The 17648-nt window shown below is 41.1% G+C and overlaps 1 protein-coding gene across 4 annotated transcripts in view; it reads right to left on the bottom strand.

The window, feature by feature from the left end:
* Positions 1 to 13340, bottom strand: part of Neto1 (neuropilin and tolloid like 1) — a 113935-nt gene extending 100595 nt beyond the window's left edge. For all 4 annotated transcript variants that reach the window (XM_013124683.3, XM_005065391.4, XM_013124685.3 and 1 more), the window contains exons 1-4: positions 13202 to 13340; positions 10948 to 11001; positions 10574 to 10711; positions 3878 to 4126 (exon numbers count right to left, since the gene is read on the bottom strand). In XM_013124683.3, the coding sequence (XP_012980137.1) occupies positions 3878 to 4126; positions 10574 to 10711; positions 10948 to 11001; positions 13202 to 13229 (469 nt within the window). In that variant the 5' untranslated portion in view covers positions 13230 to 13340. The remainder of the gene's footprint in view (positions 1 to 3877; positions 4127 to 10573; positions 10712 to 10947; positions 11002 to 13201) is intronic.
* Positions 13341 to 17648: the final 4308 nt, after the last annotated feature.

Genomic DNA, 17648 nt, shown 5'->3' with positions numbered 1-17648 from the left:
CTGCTGTCCACTCACCACATAGGATGCAAGGGAAATCTTCCTGTGTTAATAATCCTTTCTGAAGTATTCAGAAACATGGGCCCACTGGCCCTTCCTTCTTTAAGCTTCATTCTGTCCTTTGTGAACCCTAGAAATTGAACTAGTTGATTATTTCCCATTCTGAAAGTAATTCTAGTCTACTGTCCCAGGTGATTCATCCCCGTACTCAAGACCTAAGTGACGACACAGGAACCAAAAATAACCATCAGTGAACTAAAAGTAAAGAACCATTAAAATGGGTAGGAAAAACAGAACACCTTCCTCAACACCATTTCCCTGGTATTTTTGTAGGCTGTCTTCCTATCCTCCTTCTCCATGCATGAGTTCTGGTTGACTGATTTTCAGACATCACTGTGAATTCAAAAGCCTAGACACTAGGGCCAGCAGGAGCTGTAGATGAAAGGACTATTTATTTTATTCTTTGAAGTGATTACAAATGCCAAACACTCAGATCTTAGGAAACAAACAATTTTGGAGCTGAGTGAAGACACAAAGTAGCAAGCTAGTAAGGGGAAAATGGAAGCAGGAAGCCAGAAAGAAAGGAGATGATAAGAGAATGAGCCAATGGGAGTTTGAATTCTGAAGCAGCACTGGAAAACTTGATCCACATTTTAGTAATAAAAGGCCAAGTTCTAGCTGAGTGTCATTAAATATATCAGTTATGGAACTCAGTTTCAAAGATTCCCCATGCATGCAATCCCCTGACGGTAATCTGGATATGCAGGAATGGCTGACAAAGGAAACATTGCACTCTGTGATACTAATATGTACCCATCTGTATACGTATTGATGTGCTATGTCTATGGATAAACACATATGACTTACTGTATAGACAGATATGTGCATAGAAATGTACATGTATATGTGTGTCAATTTTGTTAGCTTGATAAATGTGATTCACCCTAGGAAATAAATATCCACTCACTTTAGTGCATGGAAATCAAGTTTTTCAGACTTCAATGTTAAAATTCAGATTTTTAGATTGTGGTACTTAGGATAAGTCATCTGAGTTTCCTGAAAATATTTCTTCCTGGATATATTTTGTGACTAGCATCATATATTATAAGTCCTCCTATAGAAGCCTTGGTCCAAATAAATAATCTCACAAAAAGTGATGTGGCATAGGGACTACTTTTTCATAGTTTTAGTGCACATACAAAGACCACAAAAAGCAGACACAGAGTGTACACTTTTGAAATTGTCTAGGGCACTTATTTTCCCAATAACATCAAAATATTCCTATTTATAAGGAACATATGATCTGATTCATTTTAATGATTTTATTTACTTTAATGAAATTGTGTGTTACCTGCATATATGTCTGTAATAGGGCACCAGATACCCTGGAATTGGAGCTGTATAGACAGTTGTAAGATGACATGTGGGTGCTGTGAATTGAACCCAGAACCTCTGGAAGAGCAGCCGGTGCTCTTAACCACTAAGCCATCTCTCAAGGCCAGAGCTGATGCAATTTTACTAGCTTTGAAACAATTGAGATCTTTCAAACATTCAAAAACTTCGAATTCATAATTATATGCTGGTTGACTTAAACCATTCTGAAAAATATTATCTTTATTTTTTACAAAATAATGTTGTAAAAGATAAAAAAATAATGTTGGTTATATCTAAGGTTAATAGGATGAAAAAGAAAACATAAAACCATACCTGGAGACCTTGCCTGGCCCTAAAGTCAGTGTCCCCTGTGCTGACCCAGCTTCCATTCCTAGAGCTGGCGAGTTGGCCCTTCTACTCCACTCTGCTTCTACTTTGGTGACAAGATGTTTTATACACAGCTTTATACTTAGAAACATGGAATCAAACAGAGGAACTCTTCCTTCCTCAGTTTCCCCAGTGCAGTACGTAAGTCAAACTATAAAATAAAATTTAAAACCAAGTGACAAGGAAGGCAGACCGGCTCAGGATTGAAAAGCTGAGCAGTCACGAAGCTCCGCCCTCCGTCTACTCCCTCACTGACCTTGCTTCCTCAGCCATACATTCTGCTGCTGACTGCTTTGAACAGTGACAAGACCTTTGCTGTTATAGCTTCTGGCATCGTAAAAATGTTGCAGGTCTGCTTCTTATGGTCCTACTGTCTGTCCTATGCCAATAGGAGATTCTCTTTTGCATTTACCCTCGTCTATCCAGATACCTGAGTCCATTGTTAACTCCGTATATCTTTCTGAGGTTTTTCTTCTGGGGCTCCTTCTGATTGAGTTACCCCTGATGATAAAAGTAATGTATCACACCCACAGAAATAACTAACACTTAGGTCTTACTATGACTTCTGAAACCCTGGGATAATGGACAGGTGCTACACTTATGCCAAAAGAAGCACATAGTGTGAAGGACATTGTCATATTGAGAAAAGGTTCTGACTGTTGTGACAATCTTTAGTACAGGATACTTTCAAACCCTAGACATTATGTTCACAATCAACAAACTCATAGTGCAAATATCCTTGTAAAACCATTCATCGTGTAAGCATCTTTGGTTACAAGTTATATTCAAAATCGTCAGTTACCCAAAAGTGCACATTTAAAAATACAGAACAAATAATGTGCTAGATAAAAGAGCATACATGTTAATTCCTTTTTGAAACATGCCAAATTAGATTTATTGTAGGACATGAAATAACCATGGCTTCTATGTGCAGTTCCAAGTCAATAAAAAGTGATCAATAATCACAATCACATAGTATTATCAGGAACTATTATAATGCCTAACATTAATCCACATGTCACATTTGATATCTGAATTATTTAACAAACTCTGTATGTCATAATGTAACGAACCCTAAATCATATGTCAATTATGTTCAAAGTTGTGAACTTTTTGTTCAACAAAGCCCTATTTATATGCAGTCTCCTTCTGTGCAATTATTTTCTTTTGTAGTAATGGGGATTAAGGCCAGGGCCTCTCTCAGACTAAGCAAACACTCTGCCACTTAGCATCCTTCAGTCATCTGCGTCTATTACATGAAATATTAGCTTCAAAGATTTTCCCTATATTCTGTGCTTCCTGTTGCCTATTATAACCAAAGCAAAACATCACATGCAACGTCATTTGTTGCTCATAATTTGAATGACTTTCTTTAACTAGAAAAACCTGGCTTCAGTTAATCAGATATCAATTGATGAATATGGAATGACTTACAGATAGAAAAATATGATAATATATTTTGGTAGTAATGAAAGATGAAGTTTCATAAATTGAGCCCATCAGTATCACTGAACTCTTTGAATATTTGTTGAAAATTGACATAAGCTGAGTAATTTTATGATTACTTTTATTTCCAGCTAGACCTTAGAATGAGCTACTAACTCCCACAGACCTCAATTTTCATTTCCTTAAACCTCTGAAAGATTTCTATTTTTGAAAAGAAATTTGGTTACTTTACATAAGGATACATTTCTCTTATAAATAATCATTTTCAGAACAAATGTACTCTCAAGTTCTTTAACATTACTTTAGTGAACATCCTTATAGTATTACAATTGTCTTTTCAAGTTTAGTGAGATCCTACCTACAATCAATCCCCATATTACACATTGTCAAATAACACATGCCAATGTAATGGAAATCAATTCAATTCGTTGTGTTCCTGATGACCACACAGAGTGCTCACCCATTTTTTGCCTACTTTATGGTAGCTAATATTCAAGTTTCTTTTTTTCAGAATTTGGGAAGCATAGACAAAGTTGGTTATAGGATTTTTTCTAAACATAAGTTGAAATTTCACTGAAAAATACTAACATCTTACAAAAGATTTTTACTGTGAAAAAAGAAAAGTAAAAGGGGAGAGTTAAGAAAAAGGTTTTGAAGACAAGCTTCTACTTACCAGGTGTGAAATTATATCGAGCTGAAAATCCCATCGACTCCAGCTCGCCATCAGCAAAAAATTTAATCCACAAAAATCTTCCACTAGATTTTATTACAGGTGGATTCTGCTGTCCACAGAACCTCCCAATTATTGGAGAAAAGCCAAAAGGCCCATCTCGTACTTCAATGTGATCAAATTTGCACTCCCAAGATGGTTCAATCGAGTATTTTTCATCAAAGTAGAGTTCAATGCACTGCCTTGGGGCAGCTGTGGAAAACAAAAGTAAGATAATATGTAGAAAGCAGTTTCTTAAATCTTGAGGCTTATTAACAGATTTTACAGGAGATTTTATTTGTATATTATTCAATAGAACTCTGTAGAAGAGTTATATGGATGTACAAAGAAAGTAGATGCTTAGCATTCTAGAGATATTTTCACTAGAGAACACATAAAAGTTGGCCTTTAAAATTGATGACAGTGCACAAAACACTATTTTAACATGAAACACCTAACATGGAACCAACACCACGTTAGCAATGCTGTTAACTCATGTTAGAAGGTGAAGGGGTGTAGTTATGTCTGTTCTTATAACCTCCAGTGTTTAGGTTTAATGCCAGAAACACTCAGGGATTATTCCCCAGGCAGTTATGTAACCATTCAAGTAGCTGCAACCAGGTGTCTTGATTAGATCCAAGTGCATTTACAAGGTATTAAGGGTAATGACCCCAGAAATCAAATGTGATCTCATCATTCTCCACTTGAACTTCAGTGGTAGTCTCACCAGCTGAACTACAGACCAATGCACTTGACAGATAAGGGCCTTGAGAAAGTCCCACTTGTGTGATCTTATCACCTCAGATCTCCAAAACTCAAGGTACTTGGAGCACATCTTGATTTCTAACCCATCATGCCCTGCAGCTGGAGTACATTTGTTTTGCTCCCTCTTTTTCCTGTCTAGACCACCAAAGTTTAACCCCTCTTTATGGAGGGAGGGTTTCATTTGCTTGTTTTCTATTGTTTGCTTTTGCTTCGTCTAGTTTTTCTGTGCAGGTGGTTGAACCTAGGGCCTCAAACATGATAAGGGGATGCTCCACAGCTAACTCACATCTCCAGCTCTCCTATACAATTTCCTCTTGTTCAGAGGAAATTCTCCCCTTAGTCTCTTCATTAAAGACAGGGACTTGCTTTACTTTTTTTTCCTAGTACTTAAACACAATATATGTCATTGTGTAGTTTTTCAACATTATGTTGAATAAATAAAAATTAGTTAACCTTCATAAATATTTCTATAGCTCTCTGGAAAACAGAAGAATCTGATGAGCCTAGCAACCATATCAGTCACCACAGTAGTACATATTTTAATATTCCTTCACACTGTTCCTTTCATGACCAAAACAGTAGTAACAGCAATTCCTACTGTTACACTCAGCCAGGATACTCTATAATTGGTATAGCATTGCTTGAAATATCAGTAGCTATGTATTCAGGCCTGGAACAACTGCTTCCTTGAAGCCTCTTAGAAGAGCTTCCTTGCTACCTGGATTTCTGCATGGAATAAGCCTTCCAAATCTTGGGCACAGCAAAACTTGCTGCCTATGTGATCAACAACCATTCTGACTGCCTCCTACCCTGCTCCACTGTTTCTTTTTCTTTTTTTTTTTTTTTTTTTTTTTTTGGTTTTTTACGAGACAGGGTTTCTCTGTATTGTTTTGGGGGCTGTCGGTCAAGCCCGGCCTCGAACTCACAGAGATCCGCCTGCCTCTGCCTCCTAGTGCTGGGAGTGCACCACCACCACCCAGCCAGCTCCACTGTTTCTTAAAGGCATATTGATCACCACCACTGATGACCTAAAAATTAAACTTGTGCAGACATGTATGTCAAGATTTATATAAAACTGAGATATGTGATTACTTAAAAACGGGAGAATTGTAATAAAATATAAACTTATTGCCCTCCAGTTCTAAAATTTAAAATCAAAAGCACAGATCAGCTTATGTTTTAAGATTATTCTCCAAAATAGTTTTAATCTGTATAAACATTCCCAACTCACTACCGTCTCTAAAGAGAAGTTTATAACTCAGGCGACATTTTTTATCTGACATTGGTATATATTACCAAAGTGAACAGCCAGAGGAGCTGTGGCAGAGTTGAGAGAATTTCCATTAAATGCTTAAAAGTTTCAAACTTGAAACCACCATTTAAAACTATCTGTGAAGTCGTGTTTCCTACCCAGCATATTACTCTCCAAACATAAACTAAATATTTAAGAGAAGGGATCTGTTATAAACATAGCATTAAGTGTATTACCTGAGTTCTTTCTACACTGTACTCTATGCTATAAGCCTTCATGTCCATCTGCTCTTTGATAAGCTACAGGTAGATTTTAAGAGAAAATAAACTACTTCATCATATTAGGCATCACTTTTTTCAAGACAGGGTTTTTCTGTGTAACATCTGGGTTGTCCTAGAACTTGCTCACTTTACAGACCAGGCTGCCCTCGAACTCACTACCTCTGCCTCTGGAGTGCTGTGATTAAAGGTATGCAACACCTCCAGGCTCCAGGCTCCAGGCTTTCTTTTAGCTACAAATATATGACTAAGGAAAAGCAAGCCAAGAGTACTGTCTTCAGCAAACTTATTTAGCATTCGATGTGCCATCTGTCAACATACATCCACCTGTATCCTCTACCAGGAAAAATACAGCCATCATGTGTTAAAAATACACTTATTCTCTTCTTCACTTTTCTATGACCTACACTTTATCCAACATGTACAAATGAAACACTCCAGTCTTCTCTAACAGCATGCTATCATGATGCTTCCAGAGAATCATGTTATGTATGTACAGTTGATTTTCCTTTCACCCAGAATGCTTAAATTAACTACCCATAAGCTCATGTTACAAAGTCCTACAATCTAAATTTTAGAAAATACAAAATAGCATTAAAAACTGAACATGCTACCCAGAGTTGTTATTGTTGATGCACAAATGGGTGGTTGTGGTATAAGTAAACTAATATGCCAGCAAATTCCATAGACTCACTTTTTCTTAATTGTCAACTTGTTAACGTCACAGATTCCTTAATTCTAGTCATCCTAGCTGACATTCAACTGAAACTAAAGTTCCTTCAGATTTCCATATCCCTCAGCCTCTTGGGATATGGTACCCATGCACACTCGCTTGATATACATGCAGTGTACCTCTTTTATCAAAAGGAGTGCTGGCTGATACCATCTGAAATTCATAAAAGGATATTGCATTTCATGACTGAGAGCTTCCTGATTTTTTAAGCACAACTTGTCTTATCTTAAGCAACTAGGCCATGTATTTATTCCTCTTAGTTTTGTTTCTTGTTGCTATTAAAAAAATAGTATGGTGAAAGCAGCCAGAATGAGAAAATGTTTATTTAACTCACAATTCTTTCATTGTGGGAGAATATTAAGGCAACAAGAACCTGAATCAACTAGTGACATTATAGCCACAGGAGCAGAGAGCAATTAACTAATGGCTATTTCTTTTTACAGTAGAGTCAGGCTAGGAAACAGTGCCCTCCACTCTCAGAATGGGTCTTCCCATTCACAGGTATATCCACAAACTCACCTCATCTAGGCAATCCTTCATTAAGAATACCTTCTTAGGCATTCTACATTGTGTTAGCAATAATAAAATGATCCTTTTCTTTGCAATTTTAAATTTACCTGTTTTCTACTGATCAAATGACTTCTTCTAGAGATAAATATGAACAATTATCCTCTTTTTAAAAATCTCCTGTTTACTGTGCCTTTCCAACTCCCCTCACCCAAGTACTCTCTTCCCTTAATCTTCTGCTGACTGGGAGGTGTTTCTCTCCCTCACTGTGTTAATCACTGCACTCATCCAAAGTCACAAGAAGACTCTTAATTTCTTCATACTAGAAACACATATGTGTGTTTGCCTCATTTTTTTTCTTGTAACACTTGGAGACTGACTGGTTCTTGTATCTCATCCACATCAGCCCAGATCCATGACATCTCTACTGATTGCTCTGCTCATCTGCAGGTCCTTCTGAGAGCCCTTCAGGTCTCCCTGTCCTGTCCATTCCCAACATGTTATGTCCCAGAAATATCCCCCAGCCTCTCTTTATTCATGTCACTCCAGTGCACTGGGTGTTTCTGAAACACAGTGAGATTATTTTAAAATCAGATAGTGCCTGAGATTCTACTTCCAAAGAAATCAGCATTCTAGGGAAAGTCCAGACATCCATGTTTTAGTAAGTTGAAATATTAGTGCTCTGAATGCCTCCTGATAATTTTATTCATATGAAGCCCTCCCTAGCAATTTCTATATTTATGTACTATACATATGAAGAACCAGAATAGATCTCTCCATTAAACTAAAATCCCACACATTTATTCTCTCTAGCGGACAACACTGACCACATCAGCATTCTATAAACCCCATTTTATCATCTCCCACCCAGTCACTTTAGTTTCAGTATCCTAAAGACACCTCATTCCCTCCCTTTTGTCTGTCGCCACTGCCAATATCTTTAGTTCAGGTTTTCTCTGTTTTACTTGGCCATCCCCGATCGCTCTTTAGTTGGCATTCTTTTCCTTCCGTTACTTTCCTACTGAAGTCTCACCTCAATAGTTCTCTGAGTTCTTTCAGTGATATTCCATTGCCTACAGTGACCTTATGAATTTTGATAGATTTGGCTCCTTGAATACAGATCTCCATTTTAGGATCATCTCCCTCCTACCTATTCCTCTTTTGAACTGTGTAGTAGGCCAGTATCCCAGCTTACCACTTCTCTGCACTCTAGTACAAGGTGTTCTGTAAAAAATGAGGACTACCACCAAAGTACACATAAATCACGTAGGAAAACATCATAGCAGTTCTCTTCTTCTTCTTCTTCTTCTTCTTCTTCTTCTTCTTCTTCTTCTTCTTCTTCTTCTTCTCCTTCTCCTTCTTCTTCTTCTCCTTCTTCTTCTCCTCCTCCTCCTCCTCCTCCTCCTCCTTCTCCTTCTCCTTCTTCTTCTTCTTCCTGCCCCAGCAATTCTATGTAAACCTCAAAGCTCCGGATCGACTCAAACACCTCCAGTCACATTAACAGTACCATAAGGCTAGTATCTTGTAAGTTCTGTGCAACAATTGATAGATTGATAGCAAATCCATAAAAAGTCACTATAACATCATTTGAATATGTGAAGTGTTTGTAGATGGCTTCAAATTAAAAACATACTAATAGTAAAGGGAATTTCTGTTCATCCTCTCTATTTATTTTGTCCTTAATAAAAATACAAAACTAAAAAAGATTATATGGAAACGATCACATTCAAGACTAGCAGTACATGTAAAGATGCCAAAATAATATACTAGAAGCAGAACTCACAGGCAACACATTCTGCTTTGTTCTCTCAAATATGGGTATTTTGAGTTTAGCAAGATGTTTAATTTCTATATGCCTCCTTTTCCTAATTAATAAAATGAAAGCACCTACCTATAAGTAAATGTTTTGGTATATAGTGAGTTCTTGAAAAGTTTATAATACATTTTTAACACATATAACTATTAAATGTCTAATACTGTCTTGATTAGAATATAACAGCTGATTTCAAACAAGAAAGTCAATGTTTCCATCTTCTAGAGGTCCAAGCTGCCAGATACGTGTTTAAGTTGGTTTGCTTTATCCTTTAAACATGAAAACTTACATAGTTTGGGTTATTTTCTATTTAAAAAATCCCTACATTTATACAGTGCAAAAGGATAAGAAAGATTCTTGACTTATGGATGAAAATAGGACTGAAATTTTTCTAAACATGGCCCCTCAAATCAGAGAAATAGGAGCTAGATGGTTCTTTTGATGTTGTCTTTCTTCTTTCCTTCTTTCTTTCTTTCTTTCTTTCTTTCTTTCTTTCTTTCTTGACGTATGTACATTGTGAATGCAACTCTAGTTTATGAGTAGTCAATATGTAGTCACAGATTATTGTTTCCATAACTTAGTCTGTAGTTGTACATGGTATAGACAAGTTCTACGTTATTTGGAACTAATAGTTAAAATTTTGCTTTCATCACTGGGAGACATGTTTACACATTTTAAAATCTCTCTTTATATTTAACAGAGAGATGGCTCAAGGTTAAAAGAAATGGAAAATATTCAGAAGTGTGAGTCTTTTTTAAAGTACTATTTGTCCTTCAGGTTGGCAAAATGGATGACAGCTTCATGTTAGAACCTTGACTGACCTGAAAATATGATCGCCTCATTTGCAAATACACAAAAAGCTAAATACCATTCAAATGAAAGTTTAGGAAACATGATTGCAAGTACACCTGTACACCTTTACCATTCATGTGATTCGCTGTTACTTGATAACATTGAAGAAAACACTGACAAACATGTCAGTTATTATAATTATTAAACCAGTAAAATATTAGTTTCCTAAGTGCCACAAATTGACATTGTCAAGTACATAGTAATTATAGTTTGGATTGCTGGAAAAGAGCTTTTAGGTTGTGTTCTTGTTTCATTTACATATATTTGTGTGTTCATAACCCATTTCTAATAATTTCAGAAATTAGCCTGATTCTAGTCTTATAGTTATTTTCTCAGTAATACTTGTGCTAATTTCTCCAAAATCAGTTTTGTAATATCTCTGTTCACATCACACATGCAGGGCCTAGAGAAGGCCAGGCTTTGGCTTGTCTCCCTAGCTTGGCAATCTCCCTGTTCTTACCTTCTATGATGTAGACACACTCTCGGTCGGGAGGGTACTTGCTGGGATAGTTGGGAGAGGTAAAGACACCTCCCTCTGCATGCTTTGTCCAAGTTCCACACTGCACTGACTTCTGTGTTTCTGAGGTGATTTGTTTTTCTATAAAACAAAACAAAATTTTTAAAAAGGTCTGTCATCCAATGTTTTATAACACCAAAAATAGAGAGGACATTCTCATAATATCCATTAGTAAATTAATTTCAAGATAGCCTTTTAGCCAAAGACAGTCAATTATACACTCTATGTGATATCCAGATATTCTGGAATGGGTATGGTGAAATTGGAGAACACAGAAGTCTCCATTAGAATTTTAAAAAAAATACAAAGCAGCACACCTGTTCCTTTCTTGGTTGCTCCAGAAGAATGGAGGATGATTAAACTTGCTATAACTGTAACAGAGAAAGAACAATCAGAAATGTAATATTCACACCAAAAATGACCAAACCTTGTAAAACCATATGACAATTTGCAAATAAGGTGATACCAAAGTAAAATAATTTTATCATTGTTAATCCTTACAGAGGTGACTCAGAACTTTGGAAATCTAATTCAAAATGTTTTAAGTAAAATGTGGAACTCCCATAAGGAAATATTCCTGTTTAGAATGAATGAGATCCAAACTCTTCAAAGCTGTGAAAAATGCTATTCTGCAAATGTTACACAGACTGCTAGGAGGTCCCAGGTCTTGCTGCAGTAAAGGACCCTATGATAAGAGCTTTTTCTGGGTCTTTAGAGGAAAACGAGGGCCACAGTAGAAGGAAGAAGGGAAAAGCAAAGAGCCAAATCTCCATGACCCACCCTAACTATTGCGAATAAGCTTGGGTTGTAGGACATAAGGACATAAACATTTCTGAAAAGCCTATGACAAGAGGCTGGGTGGGAGTTCGAGAAAAAGATCAAAGTGAATTGGTCCTGGCATTGAAACAGAGCTACAGAAAGGGATTGTTTGTTTTGTTAGTTTAGCTTTTGTATGTTTGTTCGTAGGAAAAGGAAAAAACAAACAAACTACCAACTAGTCCTGTTTGTGACATTCTCCAGCTAAAAAATTCATCATTTCTATCGTGAACTATGATTCTGAGTTGACTACCATCCAGAAGCAGACAACAGTTTTGAAAAGGGGGTTTCTTGAGGTATCTATAGAGTCAGTTCAGAGTCAGAGACTGGTCTGCACTGAGCAATAAGTCTGCCCTCCTACAAGGATCTAAACTTCTGTTTACCTCTTCCTCCGCTCAAAAATGTCTAGAGAAACCTGAAACTAGAAAAGAGTTACAAAAATAATCTGGTCTTGATAATAACCGACATTTCTCCTGTTTCATTTTTATTAGTTATTATGACCAATTACATAAAATCTCTTCCTTTGCGCATTTCCAGCTGAAACTAATTTAGGGAGAGGGAGTGGGGGGCACCAATCAATCCTCTTACCTAAGGCATATCATTATTCTGAGAAAAATTATCTGAGCCTTGACATTAAGGATTGGGTAATTATCAACTGCAATACTTTATAATTTGGACAGGGCAAAGATTGGGCAGGACTGTGATGGCGGATGCCTTTAATGCCCCCACTCACTCAGGAGGCAGATGCAGGCAGATCTCTGTGAGTTCGAGGCCAGTGTGGTCTACAGAGTGAGTTCCAGGACAGCCAAGGCTACATAGTGAAACCCTCTCTAAAAAACAAAAAAAGCAAGCAAACAACCAAAAATTCAAAGATTGTTCCTGTGGTGTGTGTGTGTGTGTGTATGTGTGTATGTGTGTGTGTGTGTGTGTGTGTGTGTGTGTGTGTGTAGGTCTTTCTTAACTTGCTGTAATTCTTTAACTCCCTCTGCTGCTACAAGCATGAAGAAGCTCCAAGCACATCGGTGTGTATACCTGGCCTCACTCTGCTTTTCCTATTTTGATGGAATCACACACAGAACCTGTGCAGTGCTGAATTCGTGGATTAAGAAAGATCTCTTAACAAAGTGGCACAGATTTAGCCCACCAGCCCTTGCTTCATAACATGACATTCCCACCAAACATTTTCTGACATTGCCTTTGATGACTTCTGAACCTGTTTGCCTCCAGTAGTCTCCGCCTCAGCCCCCGGGCTTTATCATACTTGCAAGCAGAATCAGAGCTTTAGAGCAAGAGACTGGGATGTATTCTACCCGAAGCCTTGGGTTCAGATGTGCTCTAGTTTACCTGGGAAATAGAAGGTGGGCCCATCAACCCCTGAACCCCACAAAGGAGGATTATTCCTTCTAGCCCAGCAAGGATCAATCCTACTCCCGCTCTGTGGCCACCTGCGTCCTCTCTGGGGCCCAGCACCTACTGCACGTGTCTACTTTTTAACATGCTCCTCTGGACCACCCAGAGAGCCTGCCTACGGAGAGACGGTTTTCCCTGACCAACTCTGAGGTCCAGCGCCACTCTGTGCGCCGCCCCCGCCAGGCTGTATGATGCTGCAGTACCGAAAGTTTACATCTGCCCCAGACTCCAAGGGACTGCGGGGTCTGGGTGGAGTGCTTGCCAGGGCTTTCCCCAGCGCATGGGGCCAAGAGGCGAGGTGGCAGCACCTCGGGAACGGATTGGCACTGCTGGAGAGGTACTCACTGTGAAACAAACTGCGTCCATAGATCATGTCTGTGCGTTACACCAGAGGCTCCGATCTCCACTAATTCCATTTAGAAACGGAGAGACTTCGTTGGTAGAGCGAGGATGGAGTCCAGAGATTTTAAATATGCAAACCACGGGCAAAATACAGTGGGAGGGAAGCGAGAGAGGGAAGAAAGCGATCGCAATCGGAACTGTTCTATCTTCCGCCCTGGGCTGGCTCTCGCCCTCCTTTGCTCTCTCACCACCTCGAAGCCAGCATCTCCACCATGACGCTCTCATCACACCCGGGCGCCGACCGCCACCATGAGCATTGCCGCCGGCAGCACCCTCCTCCTCTGCATCATCGCCGCCGCCGCAGCTGTCAGGAGGACGCGGCGGGCAGTCGTCGCGCAGGCGGCGGCAGGCGCGGGGCGAGCCCCGGGGCGCCCAAAGCCTGGACCCGATCTGGACCGGGCGGCAGAAGGCGCAAGGCAGGGACTGGTCCGGACCGACGGCAACAACTGGGCGGGCGACAGCGAAGGCGGCGGCAGGGGCTTGCTCAGTCGCCAGTCTCATCCACCAGGAGCACCAGGTCCGAGCAGCGTCGCCGGGAGGATGTCCAGCCGCAGCTCTTCTCTCTCCAGCCTTTGGGGGTCTTCTGCTGAGGCATTGAAGGCAGGAGGCAGGGGTCCGTCATGGGCTCGGCGGGCTGCGCGCCACCTCTGCGATCTTGCAGGAAAAGGAATCTAAGGGTGGGCGTCTGGGGCCGGGGGAGGGCTCAAGGGTGGTGGAGGGGAACACGGGGGTGGTTAAAGGGGAGGGGAAGGGAGGGAGAGGAAGATCCGGAATATGGCAGAGTTACCAAGTGAGCGCCTTAGTCACAGCTCTGGGTTGCATGACCCTCCAGGAAGCCCAAAGCCTGAGCTAGACTGGGCAGCTGAGCACGGCCAATGCCCCCAGGGCTGGTGCGCGGCGCAATGGGGCGGCGGCGACAGCAAGGACATCACAGCGGCTTGGTTCGTGGGGGAGGGGAAGGGGGAGAGGGCCAATCTGGGCTCCTTCCCTCAGCCAGGTCTGGTAGAAGGGTCCAGAGGAGCTTTTGCAAATTCCCCACTGCATCTCAGTGGAGGACGAAAGGCGTAGAAGGGGGAGGGGCCATCATGCGAAAATGCCCCTTCAAGTTTGGTTTTTCACTTTTTAAAGATTTGAATGACTGTCTCCCGTACCTCCAACTGGAGCATTCTGGTCCCCTCTTCTAGAGGGTGAAGCCTACACCTTTTAGCCTCTTGTCTAAGATCGGAGGTCGTGTCACTGGAAAGAAAAGGAAAACGGAAAAAGTTTCACGATTAATCACTGGAGAAGATCCTTCCGGGAATCCCACCAAACTGCTCCTTAAAAGACGCAGCCGGTTGAAGTGTATCTTTCTCGGAAGGAAAAAATACTCAAAACAAACACGGATCACCCCACCCCAATACACACAAATGTGCGCGCTGCTTGTCAAACTCAGAGGAGAACGGAGTTGCTGGAAAAACATCAGGAAGAACCCCAGTTTGTAAAAATGCGAATAGATGAATGTGAAATCACAGTAAAAACGAGGCAGCTCTATGAGATGGGGTGGGGGGCTGAGCTCGCAGCATTGGGCAGTCCTCCCTCCCCTGACAGAACAGCACCTCCTTCCACCTCTGCCCAGAAGCTCCGGGATCTCGCATTGCCTTCCACGCCTCTGCTGACCCCGCCTGTTGTGAGCACAGCGGTGCAAGCCGGACCTCGGCGGTGCAGCTCCAGTGAGTGAGCGACCCTCGGGCTCCTGCAGCACTTCCTCTCTGACTGCGCTCCAGCTGCGGATCACAGTAGTGAGGAAAGGGAGGGTAGGAAGAGTTGGCGAGGCAGGCAGCAAATGCATGCATGAGGCTGCAAAGACCGGGGTCCTCTCAGTGAAGGTCAAGAACCACCACTACAGCCACGCACCTGCTGCTGAGGATGGAGCCGCCCGCACGTATGTGTGGGTGTCTGCCGAGTGGGCGTGTATTCATTGATCTTGTCCACAGGTTCTCACTGTGGCGCTGCAAAACGTGGAGTGAGGCGCGCGGGGTGAGGAAAAAAAGAGTGGATCTAGTCTACAAGGAATTGGCACTCAAAGGCAAGCTTCTGATCCTGCATTTTCAGGACTGAAAGTCTTGAAGGGTCGGGTAAAGTGAGTAAACGGAGCCCATTTAGACTAGGCTAGCAGATGTAGCCAAGGAAGCAATTGGGAATTAGAGCAAACAAGAGAAGAGAGGGGGAAAAGGAGGAGGAGAGAGGACAGGGAGACAGAAGAGAGGAGAGGATGCGAGGTGAAGAGAGGAGAGGAGGGGGCGGGAGAGCTAGAGAGCGTGAGACAGAGAGAGAGAGAGAGAGAGAGAGAGAGAGAGAGAGAGAGAGAGAGAGAGAGAGAGATCTGAATCGAATTGGTGGAGAGAACACTATTCTTCCTAAAGGAAACCAATTTCTCTTGAAGTCAGGCAAGCCAGCAAGAGGAGCTATGAGCCTGGAAATATGGAAAGCTGTGCCCATGGATGCTGCTAAGCCGGTGAGTCTTTGGCACACACCTACTTGCAGATGGACCCTGTGGAATGTCCTATTGGAAGTTCTGTTACCCACGTGCTATTGTCGTGCCAATAGGGGGGTGGGGTGGGAATGGGAGTGAGGGAAACAGATTAGAGAAACCAGAAAAAAATTCTCCAACTGTGAAGAAGAAAAAGATGTTGAAATAGTGTGACAAAGAAAGCTGTGAGATCAGCTTACTGGAAAAAGGGTCACCTTTAGAGTAGAGGGTGGGTTTCTTGACAAAAGGCGGGTTGCTTGAGATGATAGTTGTATATTGGAATTCTTAAGAGGAAGAGGGTGTTATTAGACAGACCCAAAGTGTGGCATGTTTGAAAAACTGACCAAAAGTCTTCAAAAGAAATAGTGGCAACATTTCGAATAGTTTTACAGAATATTTCACTGCATTTTCAACTACAAATTGAATACAGGAAAAAAGTTTTCCTTGGGTGCTAAAATCCCACTCCAAGTATCCTCTTGGTTCCCATTGTCTAGTTTGTTTGCCCAGGCAGGGAAGTGGTCACAGGAGTGCTCCTAGTCAGGTAGTCCATGTATCAAAAAAGTAGGGTGTACTACATGACCACACACACACACATACACACACACACACACACACACACACACACACACACACACACACACATGCACAAATCTATCACAGGAAATTCAGAGAGGAAATTCCAGGAAAGGGAGGGACAGGGAGTTGAAGAACCAGTGCCCATGCCTTTGTTGTAAGTCATGTTCTCATACTGACCTGGCTAGTTTTCAGTACCCAGGGCACTTGTGGGCAGTGTCTAAGGCTGACCACCTTTGTGTCAGCTCTGCCTTAGATGCTGAAGGAGAGAGTACAAACTTCTGACCCCTCCACCACCAGGGACTCTCCCCTGGGACAGCAGATGCCCAGGCAACTACTCTGCTCTACTAAGACTCCCAGGATGCAGAGGTTTCTCTTTCCTTGAAAACCCTATTGTATTTCCTCCACACTCATGCAAGGAGCCTCTCAGCCTTCACCAACAATCCTCTTGAGTCATAAGCTGGCTTCTCATTCTTAAGACTCCTTGAATGCCCACATGCTGAGCAATGCTGCCTTCCTAGTTGGAGGCCACTGGCTCTTTTTTTTTTTTTAATTATGGGGAAAAGCTCAGATTCCCTAAGAGAAATCTAGGAATACATTTGGTCAACTAGCATGGTGTGGTTGTTTTGAAATGAACATCTAATAAACTGGTGTATTTCTGAGTTTAGTATGCCACCCTGAGATGATGATTCTAAAGGATTAGAATCAAATGAGTGAGTGCTACAGGAAATAGTGAAGAATCAAAGCTTTAGGAACCTAATAAGTGCCCATGCTTGCCTCCCAGCTTGTACCAGCATAGCAATAAAAGGGTAAGGAAGATTCCCACATCCTAACTGAAGAAGTGGGGATCTTCAAACTGAAATGCAAACATTTGCCTGCATCCGTATATTCTTTATAATGAACACTACCCCCTCCACACACATACACGCTAGACCACTATGAATCCCTTGTTGATCCCCCTAATTTATTGGTACAACCTGGGAGTTGTCTTTTCTGTTGTTAAAAGTGGTGATGCTACAAGAAATAAACTACTGTTTATTTTTACTCATTAACTCATCAATATTCAAATACAACAGTTATATGTGTTCTTTTTCTCCTTACTGTGATGAAAGACATCAGTATTCAAATACAACAGTTATATGTGTTCTTTTTCTCCTTACTGTGATGAAAGATCTGACAAATTCATTTATGGAAATGTATTTGGTTTCACAAAGATACAATGAAGTTCACCATAGCTGGAAAAGCATAGCTACTTGAGGCAGATGGCTACATTGTGTCTGTCCTCAGGAAGCAGAGAGATGATTGTTG

Source organism: Mesocricetus auratus, unplaced genomic scaffold (genome assembly GCF_017639785.1).
Source record: "Mesocricetus auratus isolate SY011 unplaced genomic scaffold, BCM_Maur_2.0 Super-Scaffold_100015, whole genome shotgun sequence".
In the NCBI taxonomy this organism is placed as follows: domain Eukaryota; kingdom Metazoa; phylum Chordata; class Mammalia; order Rodentia; family Cricetidae; genus Mesocricetus; species Mesocricetus auratus.
Note: the sequence above shows the minus strand (reverse complement) of the source record. Positions and strands in the feature narration are given on the sequence as shown.